Source organism: Carlito syrichta, unplaced genomic scaffold (assembly GCF_000164805.1).
Source record: "Carlito syrichta isolate Samal-C Ts95f unplaced genomic scaffold, Tarsius_syrichta-2.0.1 Scaffold315847, whole genome shotgun sequence".
Classification (NCBI taxonomy): Eukaryota; Metazoa; Chordata; class Mammalia; order Primates; family Tarsiidae; genus Carlito; species Carlito syrichta.
In genome coordinates, this window is record NW_007259943.1 from 226,855 (window position 1) to 248,966 (window position 22,112).

Below are 22,112 nucleotides of genomic sequence, written 5' to 3' on the forward strand. Positions count from 1 at the left end.
GGGCCCCCCAGCCGCCGCGAGCCCTTGATCCCGTTCTCCAGCGCCTCCAGGGCCTCGCTGTGCTTCCACAGGTGGGCCGCCAGGTGCTGCGGGCGACAGAGAGGGCAGGGGTGTGTGTGTGTGTGTGGAGGGGGCCGTTCCCCGGACCTGCCACGGGTAAGTTCCACCCAGGTCGACTTGAAGGAATGAAGTGCGCCACCCTCACTTTCATCCCTTGGTTTAGGTTCCTTAAACTTCATCTTTCTCAATTAAAACTTGTTCATTTTTAAAAATTTCAACAGCTTTGAGGGATACACAGTTTTCGATCTGGGTGGTAAGTATACGCGCCACCCCCACCTGTGTACACTGTACCCGATGGGTGATTTTTCATCCCTCCCCCTTCCCCCTCCTCCTCTGGGTCTCCAGTGTCGTCAACACCATTCTCTACGTCTTTGCAGATCCTTCGTTCAGCTTCCACGGAGAAGTGGGAACATGTGATGTCTGGTTTTCTGTTCAAATTTTACTATTTACTTTGCTTTTTAAGCTAAGTTCTCAGGATGCAATAAAAAGGTCTAGCAAGGAACTGGGCTGTTGAAAACACATATGGATTATAAAATATATGAGCTGTATACAACACGAGAGAGAGGCGTGGTCTTTTACAGTTGGGACTGGCAAAATGGAGGGAAAACATATGAGCAGGAGTACCTCAAGGGGGGCCCCAAGGCTTTTTTCTAAGTGTCCTCAGATGACACAGAGACCAGGACCATTCAATAGGCGTTAAGTGTTATTAAAAATACGTCCCCAACTGCTTTACAGACACAGTCCCTACTCTCCCCGGCCATGGTGGAGACAGAGACAGAGGCTGCAGTATGATGGCAGGGCATGGAAGGAGGAATGAATTCCCTTGGGCCAGAGGGAAGGGATTTTAAGGAAAGGAAACTTCCAGACAGATAACAAGGAAGTAGCAGGGGACACCCCAGGACACGAGAGCAGAAGTTATCTTTTTTTTTTTTTTTTTTTTTTTTTTTTGGTCAGGGTCTCACTCTATCACCAGGCTGGAGTGCAGTGGCAGGATCATGGCCCACTGCAGCCTCGACCTCCTGGGCTCAAGCAATCCTCCTGCCTCAGCCTCCCAAGTAGCTGGGACTACAGGTTTGCACCACCATGCCCGGCTTACTTAAAAAAATTTTTTTGTAGTGACAAGGCCTCACTATGCTGCCTAGGCTAGTCTTAAATTCCTGGGCCCAAGCGATTCTCCCATCTTGACCTCCCAAAGTGCTGGGATTACAGGCATGAGCCACCACACTAGGTACTGTCTTCAAGTCTCACTGGGTAATGACTTCCCAGGGTGGGCTTGCTCTCGTATGCTGGTAACTCCCAAAGGAGGATTCCGAATCCAGATGACTGTCCAGTCTCAACAATATCTCCACTCCATGCTCTGGAGAGAGCTGGGAACATGGTGTGTCCAAACTCAAGCCTACTACCTTCTGCTCCATCTGGGGCCAAAGCATTTATTCTCTAACTTCAGGATCGAAGCTACCATCAGCCAGTTACTCAGGACAGAAAAATAGAGGGAACATTCCAGATTCTTTCTTTCTTGGAACACTTCCCCAAGTCCTATCCGGTCACCCTCCTGAAAACATCCTGGAAACCTTTTTGCTTCCCTGCAGTCGCTTCCCTGGTTCCAGCCTGTATAGACCATCCACCGCTGTGATGGTGTCTCCATCCCTCCATGTTACTGTGACTTGGCCCACCAAAATGAACTTTCTAAAATGCTACTGAACAGGCAGCCTGAGGATGGGATCTTTCCCACTTCTCCAGCATAGACTCTTGGGACTCACCCTGGGCCACCCCCGCCTGCCTCGCACTCACATATGCCAGGTGCTCGCAGCCAGAGCCTCTGCCCACGATGTCCCCATGCATACCCAGGCGTAGGCCCTCTCAGCCCCAGGGTCTTCCCTGATCCCCACCCCTCTGTCCTCCTGCACTAAAAGCTACGTCTGTCCCTATTAGCCCTTCTCACACAGCCTCCCCTGCCAGGTTTATTTTCTGACTTTCCATTCTGAAACAGAGATGCACAGGAAGGTGTCAGAAACATACAGTGAGGGACTGTGCACCCCCCACCCAGGTTCTACTAATGGGGACATCTTGAACAGCTAGTGTCACATCAACACCAGGGGAGTGGCAGTGGCACTATCCATGGAGCTCATGTGCAGTACACCAGCTATATTACCCCTTGCTCATGTGTGTGTTTGTGCCCACTTGTGCACATGTATGCATGTGTGTGCGTGTATGTGTAGCTCTGTGCAACACTATCACACACACAGTCCCCTATCTGATTGTGAGAGGGGCCATTGTCATGTTGCTACCACCTTGGGGTCTGGCATGCAGTAGGTGCCCATTACATGTCCTGCCTGCATGTATTCATGACATGTGAGGCAAGGTATGCACTCAAGTCAAGGCTGAGGACTGGAAGAACACCTGAGTTCATGGTGGCCAGAATGCAGAGTGACGGGCGGCAAGAAGGGGCCTGGCGAGGTCGCCTGGGACTAGAGTGGGCAGCCTGCTTCATCAGGGGTAGAGTGTGGACTCGACCCTCCCGTCCAGGGAAAGCGGGGCTTGGAGCAGTCAGTTCTGTGTTGTACTAGCAGTGAGTGCTCTGGGCAGCCCACACACAGTGGGCTAGGAGGATGGGCTGAGGGGAGGTGTGGTGCCTTGTCAGGAAGCTGGCCTGGCCATCCCCAGGGAGAAAACAGACAGCCAAGAGGAGCAGAGTGGCGGGGGTGTCAGAAGCAGAGGGACCAGGCGTGGAAGCTTGGGAGGCGGACACTCCAGGAGAGCAGGGAAGGCACCGGGGCCCCTGGTGCTTTTGTGCATCTGGGTGGATGTGTCTGGGTGGAAGATCCCGATTTGGGGATCTCTGACCTTCAGGTGGGGGTTGAAGCCTGGACCAGGCTCCCCCGCTCATGTGACCTTGCTCCTATGTACAGAGTCTGGAAACAGCCAACCAGGCCAAAGACTAATGACAGCAGGCCCTGCTTACACCTGTCAACGTAGGTAACTGCATAGGTGGGGGTTGGGGCAGAAGGACACTCTATGCCAGAAACCCTGTTAGACAACAGTGCTAACCTGGGCCTCTACATTTCTAGAACTTTCTGCTGTTCCCCTCCATGCTTTATAAATATCCTTTAAAACCAATGATAATGACCACAATAAAAAACAACCCAACTTATTTCTCAAAAAGGCTTCTGGTGGTTCTCACAGCTTCTCCATCTATTTTTATTTTATTCCATGTTGTACACGGTCATGGCATCCGCACATTGCCAAGATGCCAGCACAGCCGAGGAAGCGGCTGAAGGTAGAAATGCCAGCTTGCCAGACCCAGAAGAAAGGACACTAGGAACGGAAATCGGATCTATTTTTAGGAGGTCTTTGGTGCTGGGTTAGCGGAGAGGGCTGAATGTCAGCCTCCATGGACCTAGGTCAGAGAAGGGCACCAAAGAAAGCCAGCAAACAGAGACTATTTCACACTGTCCCTGAAGGCCCGGGGCAGAGTCCAAGCCTCTGGCAGCCTTCTCCCAGGCAGCCTTCTCCCAGGCAGGCTTATGATCTCACACAAGGGGACACGGTGAGAAAAGGTGAGAATCCAGAATGGCCCAAGAAAAAGCACAGGGCTAGGTAATAGGTGGAACACAGGGAGTTCTGGAGCAGTGATGCTGTCCTGTGGACCCAGGTCATTACACATTTGTTCATTACACATTTGTCCACAGCCACGGAATGTCCAGCACCAGGAGTGGGCCCTCACATAAATGGTGAGCTTCAGCTAATACTTGTGTCAGCATTGGCTTATCAGTGTTAACACCCTTACCCACCAGCGCACGCATGATGCCAGGAGCAAACTGTGTGTGCTGGGGGAGGGGAAGACAGGAGAACTCCCCTTTGTGCTCAATTTTTCTGGAAAGCTAAAACTGCTCTAAAAAAATAAGATATACTCATTTCGCAAACCACCATGGAAGGCAGAGACAACATCTGCTATTGTCACACCAAGCCTGGATATCAACCTTAGCTTGTATCTTGGTGGGGCACCCGCTAGGTCATTCTTGCTTTTCTTTCTCGCATAGGATTCTACAGTTACTTCCTTGGCCTCTGACATTGCCCGGAATTGCAAAGTGTCACTTTTGGAACCCGATGAACAATAACTCAGGATCTGGTAAATAATATCTTAATCTTTGTTAAGAGAGAGAGACTGACAGGACGCCCCTCTCGAGTAGCATTTGATCCCGTCTCTTCTGTGCCACTGGCCCCACCATATGGAGGCATATGAGATACTTCCGTCTAAGGGGAAAAAAATTAAACGCTAAACCATTGTAGCCAGATTTGCGGGAAGGAATTCAAACCTCAGCAGTCACTGTATTCTATAAGTGCCTCCTAGGCCGTAGGTGATCAGTTAGTACCAAATAGATAGATGGATGGATGGATGGATGGATGGGCTGATATGGGGGCAGAATGAGCCCCTACCTGCCTGAGGGGCTTACTAGCTTGCTCTGGGCAGTCATCAGTTAGTACGGTTATCAGACAGGTTCTGTATCTGGGCAAATGAGATACAGGAAGATTGCTTTAAAATACGAACATAGATGTATTCAAAAGGTAAACTGTATGTATTAACATATTCTATATTAAAGGAATTATTAGTGGATTAAAATGAAAAATTGTAAAAATGAAAATTTCTGATATAAGCAATGGGACACATTTTTAAAATGTGGTAGAGTATTGGCTTGATACTCACTGACTTAATTGGGTAGGTATTGCTAGATGGTTACAAATATATTTGCCTTGTATGCTGATTTAAAGTAATAGAATTTACTTGAATTCTTACATAGCTCTGAATCCAGTATTTTTGTCATGCTTAGAAAAAGCCGAAATGATTGACTGAACATGAAATGTTCAGTCAACCAAACAATGTTATGTCTACAGCTTAAAAAAAAGTGCTGAATGATTTGTCCATGTTGTTTTGGATACATTGCAGAGCTTTGGAAACAAAACAACTCAAAGTGCTTGCCCCAGAGTGACTGGATTTTTCTTAATGTTTTGAAAAAAAAAATTATCTAGGAAGGCCGGAGGGATCTTTTGCCAAAAACGCTTATCCTCTGATGCTCTGCATTGAGTGTGGACAGTCAAATGCGGCCACACGTGCAGACGGGTAGGGCTTGCAGCCAATGCTGTCCCCCTGCCTGCCCCCAACAGCCCAAGGATCACCTCAGGTGAACCTGCCCCACCCAAACCTCAAGCAGCTCACCTTCATGCCCTGAACGTTCTTCAGCATCACGTCCCCGATTCTTTGGTGATCTCCTCTGATGTGGGCATTGGAGCGGCCTTCCCTGGGGCAGAGGGTTGGAAATGCAAAGCGTTAACAGTGACAAGTGGCCAGAGGATGCCGAGCCGGGACCACAAGCATCAACCCACAACTTCCTTTCCAGTCACTTTTTTTGCACTGGTGCTGGGCTTCCAGTTGGAGGTGGGAGGTATTCAAAGTGGACTGAAACAGTCAATCACCCAGGTCAGGAGGGCCGTGGTTACATGCACCCCCCAGGTGTGGGGCTGAGAACCCTCCAGTCACGAGAGAAATGGCTTTCAGAGGAGCATTCGGACCTGCCTGACTGTTGACTCAATCTCTGATTTGTCAAGGATCTTCAGACGAACAGAGGAGGGCCAGGACGATGCACTCGCTTAATTAAGCAAACCTGGGAGGCAGCAAAGTCATCGCGAGTAGAAACAGGTTGCTCTTGGGTCTGCATTCCAGGCAATAAGATACACTATTTATCCTACTGGTTCCAAATAAGTATCTAATGTAAATCACATATGGGGAGACTGAGAGCACCCAGACCTTTCAGATAACTCATGCTTGTACAAAATGGAAGAAGAGACAGCACTCCTCAGCCTCCCAGCCCTTTTCTGGGTCTCCTGTTGCTGTTCCGTGGGCTGTCAGTCTTCATCCTGTTCTGTTCTCTTCCACTGGGATGGCATCATCAGCACTGCTCCTCTTCTAATTAAAATCTGGGTTCTATCCTGGCCCCGAAACGGTCTGGGAAGGTTGCTGTTAAGTCTCTGAATTGCTTGAGCCAATCTCTCTTCTTCCTATCGAGTCTCCGCAGGCAAATCGCCCCAACATGTGGCCCTCATCAGCTTCAGGAAGCCTTTCTTGCTAGACGCTCTCAGTTCTCTTCAGGTCAACCTTCCATTCCTGTGGCCAACTCCTTCAGACCATCCCCAAGACACCTGTGTTCTTTGGAAATCCATTGGTGGTCACCTTCTCTGTCCACCCTCTATGTCTCCCTGTATAATCCCTTCTGTTCACCATGGTTTCCATGCTGCCAAATCATGACTGACCAAGGTATTGTATGTCTCAGACCTTTCAGAGGGTTCCACAAGAGTGACCCCACAGGTGTCTCAAACTCAAGAAGCTCAAGACTTCAAGATCTTGTTTCCAAAACCCCATCCTCTTTTGCCATCTTATTTCTTAATGATATCACTGTCCCTTCCCAAGCTAGAAACTTCCGTTAACTTCCAGTGTCCCTCTCCCTCAATGAAGCAAAATGGGGTCACCGGGGATTGCACCAACATGTGACGTAGACCCAGGCTCTCCTTTGGAGACATTCAGCTCATTGATAATCACTGCATGTCATCTCGTCCCGTCAACTGCAGGGTTGAGGTGTCTTGAGCTTTTTGGCAAATGGTGATCAATCAAATCATTACCAAGCAGTTGATCATTTGGCCGTTTTGCTGATGCTTAATGTGACTGGGCTTTGCCTGTCACTTACTGGTGGCTCTTCCACTCACACAGCAGAAAGGGAATAAGCCGAAGGGCGCTCTCCTGAAACGGACGACTTCTGCCACTCAGAAGCACCTGCCTCACCTGTACCTTCAATATCACATGAGCTCTTGGAAGAGCTGGAAGGTTCTCCTCCCCCTCCCCACTGCTTTCCACACCTGAACAAAGCGGCTCCTCTCTTCCAAGAAGGACCCAGCCACTAAGCCAGAATGACCTGATTTTCACTAAACAACTAACTCATAACAGGAGGCAAGATCCAATTTAAACCTGACTTGTGGGCATGTGGTACCTATTATCTGGAACTTAAACAACTGGCCCCAGAATCTTCAAATGGGCACACCGTTTAAATGGGCACAACGTTTGACAACGCACCTAGGAAAGCTCTCGAGTATAAAGGACACCACGTAGGTTTTTTCATGAAAGTCTGGGTTGGGTGGGCAGGGGAGGACACTGGGTGGATTTCTGGCTTCCGTCAGTAACAAGCGACCTCCTCTCTCTCATGGGCAACACCCTGACCAAGATGAAATGAAGGGATGGAAAGGGGGCCCTGGGGAGGGCGACAAGAAACTGGTACGGAAGCCAAGCGGCATGTATTTTGCTTCCTCTGTTGTTTTGTCAACTACTTATTAAAAGAAAATCTACTGACATTAAAACCCCAACTCAAGGGGCCATTCTTGACTGCAATCGGCTTGCTATCAGTGCTGTAGCTGCTTCTCTAAGTCTCCAGCCTCTTTCATCTTAGAAATGGATCTGGGCGGTGGCATCAGTCCCCTACGTGGGTACCCCTAAATTTAAAGGGGTCAGCACTGGGTGTTGCAGTGAGTACAGGATGGGAGGCCCTGAAGTCAGTGCCAACAGGACAGGCACATCTGTCCCTCCCCCACTGTCCCATCCACATCCCAGCTCACACGGCAAATCCCAGCCCTACTTGGGTCTAAACACGCTGGGGAAAACACTCAAACTCCCACTGCCCACGTAGAAACACCTTCATGTTTTTACTTCCTTTATGTGGCATGGCCACCAAATCCACAAGTCCAAAGTGTTCACATTATTATGAACAGCGAAAAGGTCGTTTTATTATCAAGAACATGAAACAGTAATTAGAACTCTTCCATAACTTCCTCCGCATGTTAGCCTCCCGAGAAAGGGGTCCTTGTCTGGAAGGCAGGGCCGCATATTTGGTATCCGGGTAATTGCCACACAGCCACTTCGACGAAAAACCTTTTGACGATATCACTTAGGAATACCGTGTAGTCTTCTAAGAAGCTGCCCAGACGCTAAATCCTGACCTGTACAGCATAATTAATTTACTCATCTCGGCAAAGAACTGAACATACACCCTCCCACCCCAGGCATATACACCATGGACTTGATCGATTCTTCCTGACCTTGGCGAAAAACAACTCTCACCACAATGTAGCTAACTGGTAATTCAGCAGTGGACTGATAGAGAGAAGAAAAGGACACAAAAATGACCACCGCTCCGTGGGTGGGTCACTGACCAACAGCAGGACTGTCTACAAGGGTGGGCCTTGTCCCATCACCCCTTCAGAGCAGGCAGAAAGTGGTCTCACACTGTGGCTTTTGTCTCTGACGGCCAAGAAACACTTTGGCAGGCTGTAATTACAGGTGGGGCAAAGCTAGCCAATCACAACCCTAACTGCAACATCACGTCCATTTAGACCTCCAAAAGAAACAGTTCCCAGTGTGCTGATGGCCTCACTGGCAATGCACTCTTCCAGTTCTCCCGAAGGTATCATGATCCTGGGGAGGAGGTAGCCTCCTTGGGGGGGGGGGACACATGTATTCTGGAATGCATAACATTTGGCCTTGCTTTTCTTTTTGTGAGTCAGGGTCTCTCTGTCGCTCATGCTGGAGTGCAGTGGCACGATCATAATTTACTGCAGCCTTGACCTCCTGGGCTCAAGCTCCTCTCTTAGCCTCCCAAGTAGCTGGGACTACAGGCTCATGCCACCATGCCTGCCTAATTTTAAAATAAAAATTTTTTTGTAGAGATAGGGATCTTGCTCTATTGCCCAGGCTGGTCTTGAACTCCTAGGCTTAAGCCATCCTCTTGCCTCAGTCTCCCAAAGTGCTAGAATTACAGGCATGAGTCACTGTATCTGGCCCAAATCTTATGTTGATATATAATGTAGGGAGGGTGACTGGGTCCAAAAAGAAAACAAATTAGCCAAAGTAATAAAGTATATTAACAGATTATATATACTATATATATATGGTATTATCTGCACGTGATATATATGATTTCAATATCCTTTGAAATCCACAGAGTACATTTTAACATTAATTCACATGCCCACTTACAGAGAAGACATCTGTGCAAGAGATGTCCTCACCGGGGTAGGGGTATGGTGTGGCATTTCCCTTGGGAGCTGCAGGTGACACAGAAGACAGAAATCTGCCATTCTCAGCCACTGTGGGTCAGTTATACTCTTAGGCTGCTCAAAACTACGACTTCTTTTCTTCTGAGGCTCAGCATCAGGTCAAGTTGATTAAGAGAAGCAAAAGTGACAGCCCAGTCATAGGCAGGTCGACTGTGCCCAGGTAGGACCCTGGTGTCATTACCGGCTCACTCCTGTTGTCAGCAGGGCACATAACAATGCAGTGGAAGAGAAGAGCCATGTCAAATCCGCCCTGCGACCTCCCTCAAGGTCCTCTGTCAAGTGTCTTCCAGTAGAAACCCACCTGCAATCTTGGTGACTGAAGAAATCGTTTTTGTTTGTCTAAGGAATGCAGCTGGCTCTCAGAGCACTATGGAGTGGCTCTACAGTCGGGAATATGGCAGAAAATCCAGAAAAAAAAAACTAGCTCTGGATTATGCCTGAGAATATGCAGTTGTGCTAATAGTTTAAAAGGAAACAATCGCCAACAACCATCATCCCTGTCATCCAGACAGGAAGCAAGTAGCCTGCTCAGGGCAGAAAATAATCGGAAGGCCACACACAGTGTCCCTAAAGTGTCTTCAAAACAAACAACCCAACAGGACGTTTTGAGTTTTAGATAAGTTTATACAATAAATATATAAGTGATTCCCCCTCCTAGCATTCCCATAATATATATCTTGTCTTCACTCCCTTCCAATTTCTATTTTGTATTTTCTCAGGCTAGACTACACAGCTTCGTGTGTTGCTGTATTTTCTTTAATCATTACTACTTTTACTATTACTATTTTGAGCTGGAGTCTCACTCTGTTGCCAAGGCTGGAGTGCAGTGGCATGCTCACGGCCTACCGCAGACTTGACCTCCTGGGCTCAGGGGATCCTCTGCCTCAGCCTCCCAAGTACCTGTGACAATAGGTGTACACCACCACACTGGCTTCTTTTTAAAAAATTTTTTGTAGAGATGAGGTCTTGCGATGATGTCCAGGTTGGCCTTGAACTCCCGGGCTCAAGTGATCCTCCTGCCTTGGCCTCCCAAAGGGCTGGGATTACAGGCATGAGCCACTGCATATGGCCATGTTTTCTTTTACAGCCATGATTTTAAACCCTTTTGTACAGTCTTGGTTTTTTTTTTTTTAAACAGTGAAAACCTTCTTCATACAAACGTTTTCACACAAGAGAAGTATCCTTGATCTGGCTGATGTAAGGAATAAAGGGCTCGGAGAACCGTCCTTGAGTCCTGCCTTTTTCCAACGACCACTTCAAAGACTTGGAGTTCTGGGAAGTGGCTGGCACAGGACATGGTGCATGGGGCAGTCTGTCACGATGGGCCAGGAAAACTGCATCCATCCACCTTTTTCCACTCCAAAGTTCCTTCCCCCTAAGCCTCTAGAACCAACATGGCAGCCACCCAGGCATTATTTAACCTCACTTAATACGGAACTCTAAAATTCAATTCTGCGGTCACGCCAGCCACCTTCCAAGCACTCAGTAGCCGCACAGGCAGGGCCGGTGCCTGTGCTATTGGGCAGTGCAGATGGAGACTATTTCCACCACACGGCTGCTCTAGAGAGAACCAAGGACTAAGACATGTTTCCAGCTACTTCCCTCCCAGATCTGGCCAAGGAGGAAAAGGGTGTGGTCCTGCCCAGCCTCACACTCTACAACCTCAGGCAGGAATGCCCCGCTTCTGAGCCTCGTTTTCCGTAGGGATAAAGATGAGGCTAATTCCACGTGGTCTCGATGGTCAAAGAAGATGATGCTGCAGAGATGCAAAGTACTCCACTGCACAAACCCTGCCTGTCTCAAAGCTGTGATTCAGCTCATACCTCCAGGACACTGGCAATGACTTTTCCCCTGAGAAAGGGACCAGGTAGCCACCAACCTCTTGGGATGAGGAGAGCCCAGAACAGGAGCTCCTGGACTCCCCTTTACATCTTCTCAGGCTGGTTCTGGCCACTTTCTTGTTATGGGGCCAAGGAGAATGTGAGCTCTAGAAGAGCAGGAGTTGTGGTTTGTTTTGTTCACCACACACTGAGAGGAGGAACTGCCCTGTAGTAGAAGCAGAGTAAATATCTGTTGAGTAAACAAGAAAGATCTGGCCAATTTTGTTGACTTCAGGATTCTTAACCGACTCTGTTGCTTTTCTGCTGGATGAAGACGTGCAAAAGAACCTCAGTTTTCCCGTGGGTTGACGGTACAGTGAGTCCCCTACATCCGAACCTTCAAGTTGTGAACTTTCAAAGATGCAAGCATGCATTCACATGTCCAGTCACGTAAGTTAGTTCACTGTATTGTTCAAGGTGCTGTTAAGATTTAAAATGTTTTATTTTTTGTTTTATTATGGCTTACTTGTGTGAAGAGTATAAGAAACCTATTACAGTGCAGTATTATATAGCTGATTGCGTTAGTTGGGTACCTAGGCTAACTCTGTTGGACTTACAAACAAAATTGGACTTGTGAACATGCTCTCAGACAGGAACTTGTTCATATGTAGGGGACTTACTATATTAGTACAAGGAAGGGCTTCAGCCCTCAGGACAGCACAAGATACACGTGCATATGTGTTGGGGGCAGGGAGTGGATGCAAATTTTTCATTAGGAGGGTTTTGGCTACCATGTGTTGAAGGTTGCCATGTTGTAGAAACTATTCTAGATGCTTTATAAGCTCCTTCCCTCATCCCTCATAGGCAAGATATCATCATCTCCACTTTACAGTGAGAGAAACTGATGCTGGAAACATGCAGAAACTTGCCCAAGGTCACACAGCAGCACATAGGGGCAGAACTGAGATTTGAACTAAGGTCCATCTGACTCCAATGACTTTAGTTTTTTATTTTTACTTCCCTACTTGACCTAACTGATTGTCTTAACTGATAGCACACAGGTCACACGAAAAGGCTAGGAAGTGCAGAGATGGCTCCTGCCACCAAACAGTCCAGGGTGTGACCGAGAAGAAGAGGAGCATCACGGCCTTGTCCCTGACCCCACAGTCAGAATGGCAGGGCAACGCTTTAGATCTTGTTTTGTGCTGAGGTATCCTGGGAGCCAGGAAGTCGTGCTCATGCTACAGGCCAACAGTCACGAAACTGCTTCTTGGGGTTTTTTCCCTCTGAACGTTAGCCCTAAAGGTTCTAGAACTGAAGGGATACAGGCAGACAGACTGCCTGGGTTCAAACACCAGTTCCACCCTTAACTAGCTGTGTGGCCTTGACCAGGTTGTTTAACCTCTCTAAACCTCCTTGCCTCCCTATGAAGTCCTCTACAACAGCAATAACATCTATCTAACAGTATTCTTGTAAAGACGAAACAACATAGGAACAGCGTTTCATGGTGTCTGGAACATGGGGTGCACTCAATTCACGTTAGCAAAAACTACCACCAGTAACATTTTCACCAACCTGTCTGCTCCTCAAATCAAAGCAACAACATAAAAGCCCTCAACGCTACCATGGAAGGAGCCTGGTGTCAGGCTATGATGGTTCCGGCACCTATGTAGACGCTAGGCAGAGTTATTCAGGCAAAGAACAAGTCACTGGTCTCTTCCCTAAGTCCCCAGGGTTGTGTCCTACCTCATGTGTGATTCAACTAGAGGCAAAAAAAAAAAAAAAAAAATCCCTGCTCAAGAATTTCCCAGACATGACAGGAAGTAAGGAACACAGATGTGAGATATGGTTCTGCAGAAGTTCCTAAGACATCACAGGAGTGCTACATAACAAAACACGAAAGCTTCTCTAGGACTCCACGGGGAAGGAAGAAGAAGGCTAATAGTTTCCATTTGTTCAAGAGAATAATGCCAAATAGTCCATGTGGTTTGAAAACAGATTGCGTGGAGGGAGGGTGCTTCCTTCTTATTCCGTTAGTTCCTTCAGCCAAACGTCTCTGGTTATGAAACTAAGGCCCCGGAAGAAACTTCACAGAGAGAAGGTGAAAGGTCAGGTCAGAAAATCAAACCACAAGTGTCAGAGGCAGTAGAGGGAGGGGGCACAGTGAAGACTCAGAAGCCACGGTGCCTGGTTTAAGTCCGTATTAATTACACGACCTTGGGCAGGTTACTTCTCACTGTGCCTCGGTCTCCTCATCTGTACCTACCCCAGTATTGCTGTGAGGATTAAATGAGGTCTTCAGTGTACTGTGCTTGGAACAGTGCCTCGTGGGCGTTATTGTTGTTAATTCTGTCATAATCATTCGGGAGTGGCCAGACAGGCTCTGAGGAAGAGGCAGGGCCCAGTTCTACAGGACTCACCTCTGGCATGACCATCCCAGTCGTGGCCATTTTGCCACAAAAAGTGTCTTGCTCAATTAAGAATTTTTTTCTAATCAACATTCGTGGGGTTGAGACCTAAAGGAGACACTTCTGCAAACGAAGTCACCACAGGCCCAGTGTTGAGCAGATGCCATGAGATTCTTGCTCATGAACCTCAAGAGGGGGAGGGAGGCACAGGAGGGTCTCCCAGGCAGGAACCCAGCCTCCCTAAGCCAGGCAGGAGGAAGGCCAGGGGACTGGAGACTTGGGTGCTGGAGGGGGCATGGCCGTGGCTCTGCCATGTGGCCCAGAGCAAGCCACACTCCCTCTCTGAAGAATGAGGACCCCTGTCCCCTTCCAAGGTTGAATATCCTAGCCTTCAACAACATAGTATTGAAGGGACAAGCCACAGAGTCAGCTCAGACCTGGCGTGCCTTTGTCACTTACGGGCTGTATGACCATGGGCAAGGGGCTCAACCTCTCTTGACTTCATTTTCCTAATCATAAATTAGGAATAATAATACTTACACTTGGGGAAAGTTTTGTTTTGTTTTGTTTTGAGTCAGGGTCTCACTGTCACCCAGGCTAAAGTGCAGTGGTACAATATAAGCTCATTGCGGCCTGAGTCCAGCACTGTCACCCTAACTTCCTGTTCACCACTGATTTCATTAGTGTGGGAACACTGGGAGTATTGAGAGCCTATGAGACAGTGGGATATGACACACTAGAACATTCCACAAGAAGAGGCGCTGCTGGCTAATTTTACTCCTGGGCTCAGGAGATCCTTCTGCCTCAGCCTCCTGAGTAGGTGTGTGCCACCATGCCTGGCTAACTTTTTTATTTTATTTTATTTTTGTAGAGATGGAGTCTTGCTATTGTTGCCAAGGCTGATCTTGAACTCCTGGGCTCAAAGGATGCTTCTGCTTTGGCCTCCTGAAGTACTGGGATTTCAGGTGTGAACTACTGCACCCACCTAGAAAGTTCTTTTTGAACAAGAGCCGGCAGGATTTTTTTGTAGAGCCAGGGGTTTTGAGGCCATATAGTTTCCGTTGCAACTATTCAATTCTGCATGTAGCACAAAAGTAGTCATAGACAGTAAGTGCAAGAATGGGCATGGCTGTGTTTCAATAAAACTTTATTAACAAAACAGATGGCAGACCAGATTTGGCCCATAGGCTATAGTTGACCAACCCCTGTTTTTGAAGATCAAGTGAGAAAATGTATACAAAGACTTAGCGTGGAGATGGTTTTGACTTTGAGCGATGATGTGACTCTACACTGGGGTAACGTACAGGCAGAGCGTGCACACAGTAACCACTCACCAAAGGTAGTTTATTATTAATGTTGACGACACAAACATTACATTCAAATGTGATTTTATAAGTTTAAAGCACTGTCCATCCTCACTTGCTTTGTCCCCTCTGCTTTATAAAAGCTCAGTCAGTCATGGAGCCTTTGAAGTCCAACATAAGACAAATGGCCACTGCAAGTTTCACCCTGGAGGAAGGAAAGCCAATGCATTTTCATGCATTTGTGTTGTAACTACCTTGAACACCTGTGGTGTGCCAGGCTCTGTGTTAGTTGTGGCACTGAGAAGGAATGTGGTATTCTGTCTTCATTCTTTAGGTCACTGCTGTCCAACAGAACTTTCTGTGATGATGGAAGTGGACTTGATATCTGCCATCCAGAACAATAGCTGCTAGCCACAGTGGCAATGAGCACTTGAAACCAAACTGTGATTTACTTTAAATTAATTGCATTTAAATGGCCACATGTACCTAGTGGCTACCATATTGAACAGTGCAGCTTCTGGGTCCTTATCCCTTTCTTAGAATGTGAGATCTAGAAACTGTCTCAAAATTTTGTTGAGGAAGACGAGGCATTAAAGGATTAAAGCAACAATAAAAATGAGTCTTGACAAGAGCTTGATGCAGTTCACAAGCAAGAACCCATTCATTCATTCGTTCATACAAGCAGATGTCATACTGAATTCTAGCATAGGGTCAGTGACACAGGAATGCTGCCCCTACAGGAACCTATGGTCTGGCAGAGCAGTTAGTCAGATGTGGCTTAAGTCACAGAGACTCTAGATGAGAAGCGATTAATGCAGGAGAGAGAGAGATGATGGAGACACAGGAAGAGGCCGGGGCCAGGGTGCCTGATCTGGGCTAAGTCAGTTTTACAGGAAGAAAAATGAAGGCGGTTAAGGGACTTTACCGACATGACTCAGATTCCTGAGTCCAGCACTGTCACCCTAACTTCCTGTTCACCACTGATTTCATTAGTGTGAGAACACTGGGAGTATTGAGAGCCTATGAGACAGTGGGATATGACACACTAGAACATTCCACAAGAAGAGGCGCTGCTGGCTAATTTTACTCTAAAAGAAAAAAGTCTTTACTGCCCCTTAGTAAATGTGCCACAGTGTAGCCAGGACCTTTCCCATTGTACTATGTCTAGGAAGAAGGATCCAATCTTGTGCAAAGTGTGTGAGGCAGTAATTATTACTCAATTAAAAAGATTCTCTGTAGTTAATCTTTACTGCCATTTTTCTCTTGGTCAACAACAAAATAATATATAAATCAGTTCCTTTCCTTGTATAGATGTGAGGAGTGGCCCACATATAGCAGCTTTGGGGAACCTAAAGCTAACGGTATCCTATATCTGCACAAATCAGCCTGTGTCATTCCTCTGTGCTGAAGCTATGAGCAGATGTGGGTGACCTCTCTAGGGTGTGGTGCCATGGGTTGGATCTGAGAGGAAGGTTGGAAGGGTGAGTGAGCACTGTGTGCGCATGTTTGCATGCACACACGTATGGAACATGGGAGTGTGCTCAGGCCTGGTTGGAGCTCCTGTACCAACCACAAGAGGACACATGCCTCTTTTGAGAGAACCTGTCTGCTACTTGTTTAAGGGAGAGCTCCCTCATGAGTGGTGGTGGCCACTCCAAGGAGCCCCCAAAGGCCTGGAGAAGAACAGTATCTCTGCCTGACCTGCTTACAGGAGTGTCAGCTGATAGAATGATGAGAAAAATATTTTATTGGGCTTTGTTCTATGATGGCTCATCAGTGCTACCATAAAGGTGATTCACTTTTTCAGGCAGTGAAACAATTTTCTGAGTCTATTCAGTTATCTCTGCTTCAGCCTCCAAGTGTCATGGTGAGAAAATACTGCTCCACCTGTGAAATTCCTGATCACGGTCTGCAAGAGTATCCTTTCCCTGAAAGAGCCTCCTCTCTGTCCTGGAGGGACCGCCAATTCTTCATAGAGGCCCTTCTCACATCTCTCCCCCCTAAAGGGCTTCCTTCCATCTTGAGTCTACTCTTGTATACCAGAAACCACTTTTCTCAAACCATCCTTGCCTTCCTGGTTTCCATTCTCCAAGACCCACTTGCCTCTGGACTCTACACCCATTAGTTCATTCTTTTTTCAAATCCCTGGTGGCTTCTTCTACTTCCTTTGCTGGTTTTGTCCTGCCATAATCTACATTTATGAAAAGAAAGCTGTCATAAAGGTATAGTCAAGAAGAATCTGTCCTTGGTTCTCTTTTCCTCTTAACAGTCTCTTCCTTGAAGATTTGATTCTTCTTGAAGATATCTTCCAAACTCACACCTCTATGCCTGATTTCTTTCCCAAGCCTGGGACCTACATCTCCAACTGTCAGGAGTACTTCATTACCAACCCCTCAGAATGACTGTGCCCAATGCAAGCTGATTGTCCCTTGTTTTACTTGCTTCTTCTTTGCTCCTTTAATTTCTCCCCCATTTTCATACCCACCCTCCCATTACCTGTGTTTGAAAATCCAGGGCCTCCCCTTTCCTTACCCTTTTTCCCAATGAGCCCTGACCATTCAGTGATATCTCTACATCCAGTCTTTCCATTCCTCCTGGCTAGACTCCTACATTGCTTTCCACATAACCCTGGCCCACGTTTCTTCTGAAATACGCAGCTGATGATCCTTGAAAACTACATGTATCCCACAACCCATTTCAAAGGTCATGTTGTATGATTGTTCCCTGTCTTCCAGCTCCCTGCAAGCTCGTAAGCAGAGTTTTGTACCCTGCAGAATCCGCCAAGGCACTCTGTAGCAAAGCAGACCTTCCATCTATCTCTGGGGAACCAACTGGCCATCTTGCACTTTATGTCTGCCAGTCACCCCACGGTGGCATTGGGAGTCCCGACTGTGTGCCAAAGGTTGTAAGTAGCTTTCTCTGAATACATTTGAACAGCTGAGTAAACACAAGCCCAAGTTACCTGCTTTCAAAACAAAAAAACACTCTAAGTTTTTAGAACTCACCAAACCAGTTTACTTGTTTTTTGGAAAAAACAGGTAACTTTGGCTTGGCCAGCACAAAACAGGCCTTGGGCATCCATCTTCTTCTCAGGTGTAGTGTATTTACTTAAGAGAAGGTGACATTTACATTGGGGCAGGTAGGTGTGTTTATTGAACCGGGATCCAGCTTAATTCCGGAAAACTTCCTGCTACTTTTTTCTGCCCTACAGTTTCTCGTTGATGAAGTATATTATTCATGTAGGATTGCAAGGGTAAAATCATGCCAATGAGCTCATTTATGTACCAAATTTTGGTGCAAAATACTTTAGATTTATTTTCATTAACAATAATTTAAAATACGAACACTGAATAAAATCTGGAACTTATTATTAGTAACATACCAACACTGGTTTCTTAGTTTTAACAAATCTGCCATGGTGACGTAAGATGTTAACATCAGGGGGAAGGGAGAGGTAAGGAGTGTACAGAAGCTATTGTCTTAGCAATTTTTCTCTAAAATCATTTCAAAATGAGAAGTTTATTTTTAAAAAATGATTGTCTCTCCCCCCTTTCTCCATGAAGGCAGTACACAAAGCTCTTTACAGACATGGTCCCATTTAGTTTGTGAACAGCCTGATTAGGTAGTCACCAATCCGCATTTTACCCACAGCTCAGCAAGGCCCACAGACAGTGGACTGTAGATCTCAGGTGGTGGTGTGATCTTGAATTTGGATCTTACTCATTCTGATCGATACGAGGCCAACCTGTGTTTCCCATATCACAGCACTATGGGAAAAAAATGTATATCTACACATACATACATAGAATACACACCCACACACACACAGTTTGTCAGTTTCTCACGGTGGACTCATTTTTTATAGCTCTGTTAGCTGGAATGCAATGGCACGATAATGGCTCACTACAGCCTTGACTACCTGCATTCAGGTGATCCTTCCATCTCAGCCTTCTAAGTAGATGGGACTATAGGCTTGTGCCCCCATGCCTGGCTAATTTTTTGATTTTTTTTTTTTTTTTTGTAGAGATGAGATCTTACTACCTTGTCCAGGCTGGTCTCCAACTCCTGGGCTCAAGCAATCCTCCCGCCTTGGCTACTCAATGTGCTAGGATTACAGGCATGAGTCACTGTGCCTGCCTCCTTTTTGAATAAACTTCCCTGTGATCCATTCTTCTCATTGAGTCTATTCAGCCCAAGAGTTGCTTGTTCTGGGGAGGCATTCATGTCCCACATGTGTCCTCCAAAGCAGAACTGTCAGCAATGCTTTGTACCCACCCTGGATGTGGCTCCTACACTTACAGAGGAACTGGCCTTCTTGGCCCTATGTGCCTGCCTCTTTCTTTTTTTTCTTTTTATGAGTTGGAGTTTCACTCCGTCACCCAGGCTAAAGTGCAGTGGCATGCTCACAGCCATCATAGCCTTGACCTGCTGGGTTCCAGCAATCCTTCCACCTCAGCCTTTCAAGTAACTGAAACTACAGGCTCACGCTACCACACCCAGTTAATTTTTGATTTATTGCCGAGATAAGGTCTTGCCAAGTTGCCCAGGCTGTTCTTGAATCTGTGGGCTCAGGCAATCCTCTCACCTTGGCCTCCCAAAGTTCTGGGATTACAGGCTTCAGCCACCACTCCTGGCTTACCTCTTTCTTTGACAATGCAAGTACCCATGGGCACAGCCCGACACACATTCACGTGCCCACTCATTTGTTCATTCATTCATTCATTCATATATTCCTTCATTCATTGCTTGTAGAACAAAGAAACAGTTATAATCAGTCTGTGACACGCAAACCAAGGATCAGAGAATTTTAGGTTTGTCAGAGGCACTGCCAGGTCAGTTGTTCCAGAAAAGGTATTCATCATAATTTACTCAAGAAGTACTTTACAAACACATTTCTGGGACTCACCCTCAAAGTTCTGACTCAAGAGGGCAGAATGGGGCCTGGTGGTCTGCATTTTTTCAATACCCCCTCTGGCTCCCCACCCCCCGAGACCCTGATGCACTGCAAGATTTGGGGTTTCACTCCACAGGTAAACCCTTTCTGGAAATAGCCAGCCTCTGCTGGGAAACCTCAGGAGTGGAAGAGTTGAAACCTCACAGGGCAGTCCCTCACTGCTCCACGGCACTCAGTCTTAAGAAATCCTTTTCTGTGTGCAGACACTATGGTTATAGGCAAATTCACTGCTTTGTTTCTATCTTATCCTCTGGTACAACTATGAAGATGCACGTGCCCTTTTCAGTAGGACCAGCCTGCAGATTTCTGAAGATAACCATCAGGCTTCCTAGAGTCCTTCCCAGGCCAAATGCCCTAGTCCCTCTTGTTTTTTAAGGGTATGCATTCTCACCAGCCCACTTCATGTGAAACTCAGAACTGCTGCAGTGTTGTGTGAGCTCTGGGTCTTGAAGTTCGAAGAGCCACCCTTTTCCAGGCTCTGGGCTCTTTCTAATGAGGCAATCCAGGGCAAATGTTCTTGACTTGGCCATGTGTTGGAATTACCTGGGAAGGTTCAGAAAATACCAATGCTTAGGCTCTAACCCTTGGAGATTCTGATGCAACTGGTCTGGGGTTTTGACTGATTATTACAATTTTCCAAAGGCTCCAGGTGGTTCTAATGACAGCCAATGCTCAGAGCTATAGATACATGGAGACATTGGTTTCTCCCTGTATTCACACTCAGCCTTTTTTTCCCTTGGAATTCCTGCCAAGCCAGGTCTTCCTCACCATGCACTTGAGGAACTCATGAGTTGAACTTTGCTGCAGCCCCTTCCATTGATTGTTTTGTTTTTTTTTTGAGTTGGAGTCTCACTCTGTCACCTCAGCTGGAGTATAGTGGCACGCTCATGGCTCACCACTCACCATAGCCTAGGTTCAGGTGATGCTTCTGCCTCAGTCTTCCAAGTAGTTAGAAGTACAGGTGTGCGCCACCACACCCAGGTAATTTTTTGATTTATTGTAGAAATGGGGTCTCGCCATGTTGCCCAGGCTGGTCTCGACACCTGGGCTCAGGCAATCCTTGCGCCTCTGCCTCCCAATGTGCTGGTATTACAGGTGTGAACCACCACACCCAGCCCTTTCCATTGATTTCTGATGTGTCATCTGTTTGGTTTGGGACCACGGGTGCAAGGCTACTGCAGGTATGTTGATTGAGCTGCTTATTAACTATCTGTTGTCTCTCTAGCTTTTTGTCTTTTTGTTTTTTGTTGTTGTTGTTGGAGTCTCACTTTGTTGCCTAGACTGGAGTGTAGTGGCTTGATCATTGCTCATTGAGGCTCAGGCAATCCTTCCACCTCAGCCTCCAGAGTAGTTGGGACTATAGATGCACGCCACTGCGTGTGGCTAATTTTTTAAAAATTCTTTGTAGAGATGAGGTCTTACATGTTGCCCAGGTTAGTCTCAAACTCCTGGGCTCAAACTATCCTCTTGCCTTGGCCTCTCAAAGTCTCAGGATTATAGGCATGAGTCACTGCACCCAGTCTTTTTACATGCTTCTGGTATCTTCTAGTAGAACACAAGAAAGGTTGTGTATGGATCTTTGGAAGACACTCAACTGAAAATCCTCTGGGAATCAAATGACCTCAGCTGCTTTTTATGCAACTGGATATTCTTTCACAGATAAGGGTCAGATGCTGAAGGTTTATCATCACAGATAAATCCATGAATAAGGTGGTTATTCCTCAAATGGGATGTATCAGACAGCTCTCTAAATTCCTCTTTGGTGGTATCCTCCAGTCCAGGAGCCGACTGAAGCCTCCATGGTGGACTGCCAGGGTACCGCAAATTGATGACATCTCCCAAATGTCTCCTATATTCTTTAAATCAATGGTCACACTGGATTGAAACTGCTAAAGACACCAGCCCAAGATGCTCGGAGCCTACAGGAAGATTTGTCTAAGACTGTATTCACATGTGTCTAACTGGCCAGAGAACAACTGATAAATGGCTTCTGCAGAGCTGTGCGTGAGGTCTTTGGCCCCAATATGAGAGCATCATTTGACCTTGTAAAAATGATAAGAAGCATGGCAGAACATGGCTGAGAGGTACCATGTAAAGTCTGGGAAGCCACGTTTTGATTGGGTAGGATTTTTACTTTTAATTCTGAAAAGTGGCATTTCTTTTCTATTGCAATCCTGAGCCTCTTGCTAAGGCAGCGTTTTCCATTTTTTCCCATTTTCGGGGAGGCTGACATTGTACCGATTATTTCTCAATTCTGGCTGTGCTCTCCCTCCTGGAGCCTCTTAGGAAAGCCTTCCCTCCTAAGGGAAGGAGAATTGCACATGAATTATCCTCCAGGCAGGAAAAAATGTCCAAAGCTGGACACCAGTTGGGGGGATTAGAGTGCTCATGCTGGCCCTTGCACACTGGCTTC

At 46.9% G+C, this 22,112-nt stretch overlaps 1 protein-coding gene across 2 annotated transcripts in view; it reads right to left on the minus strand.

Moving 5' to 3' along the window:
* FARP1 (FERM, ARH/RhoGEF and pleckstrin domain protein 1) overlaps positions 1–22,112 on the minus strand; it is a 292,674-nt gene that overhangs the window by 19,093 nt on the left and 251,469 nt on the right. For both annotated transcript variants that reach the window (XM_008073446.1, XM_021706666.1), the window contains 2 exons: positions 5,276–5,357; positions 19–86 (listed from right to left, as the gene is read on the minus strand). In XM_008073446.1, the coding sequence (XP_008071637.1) occupies positions 19–86; positions 5,276–5,357 (150 nt within the window). The remainder of the gene's footprint in view (positions 1–18; positions 87–5,275; positions 5,358–22,112) is intronic.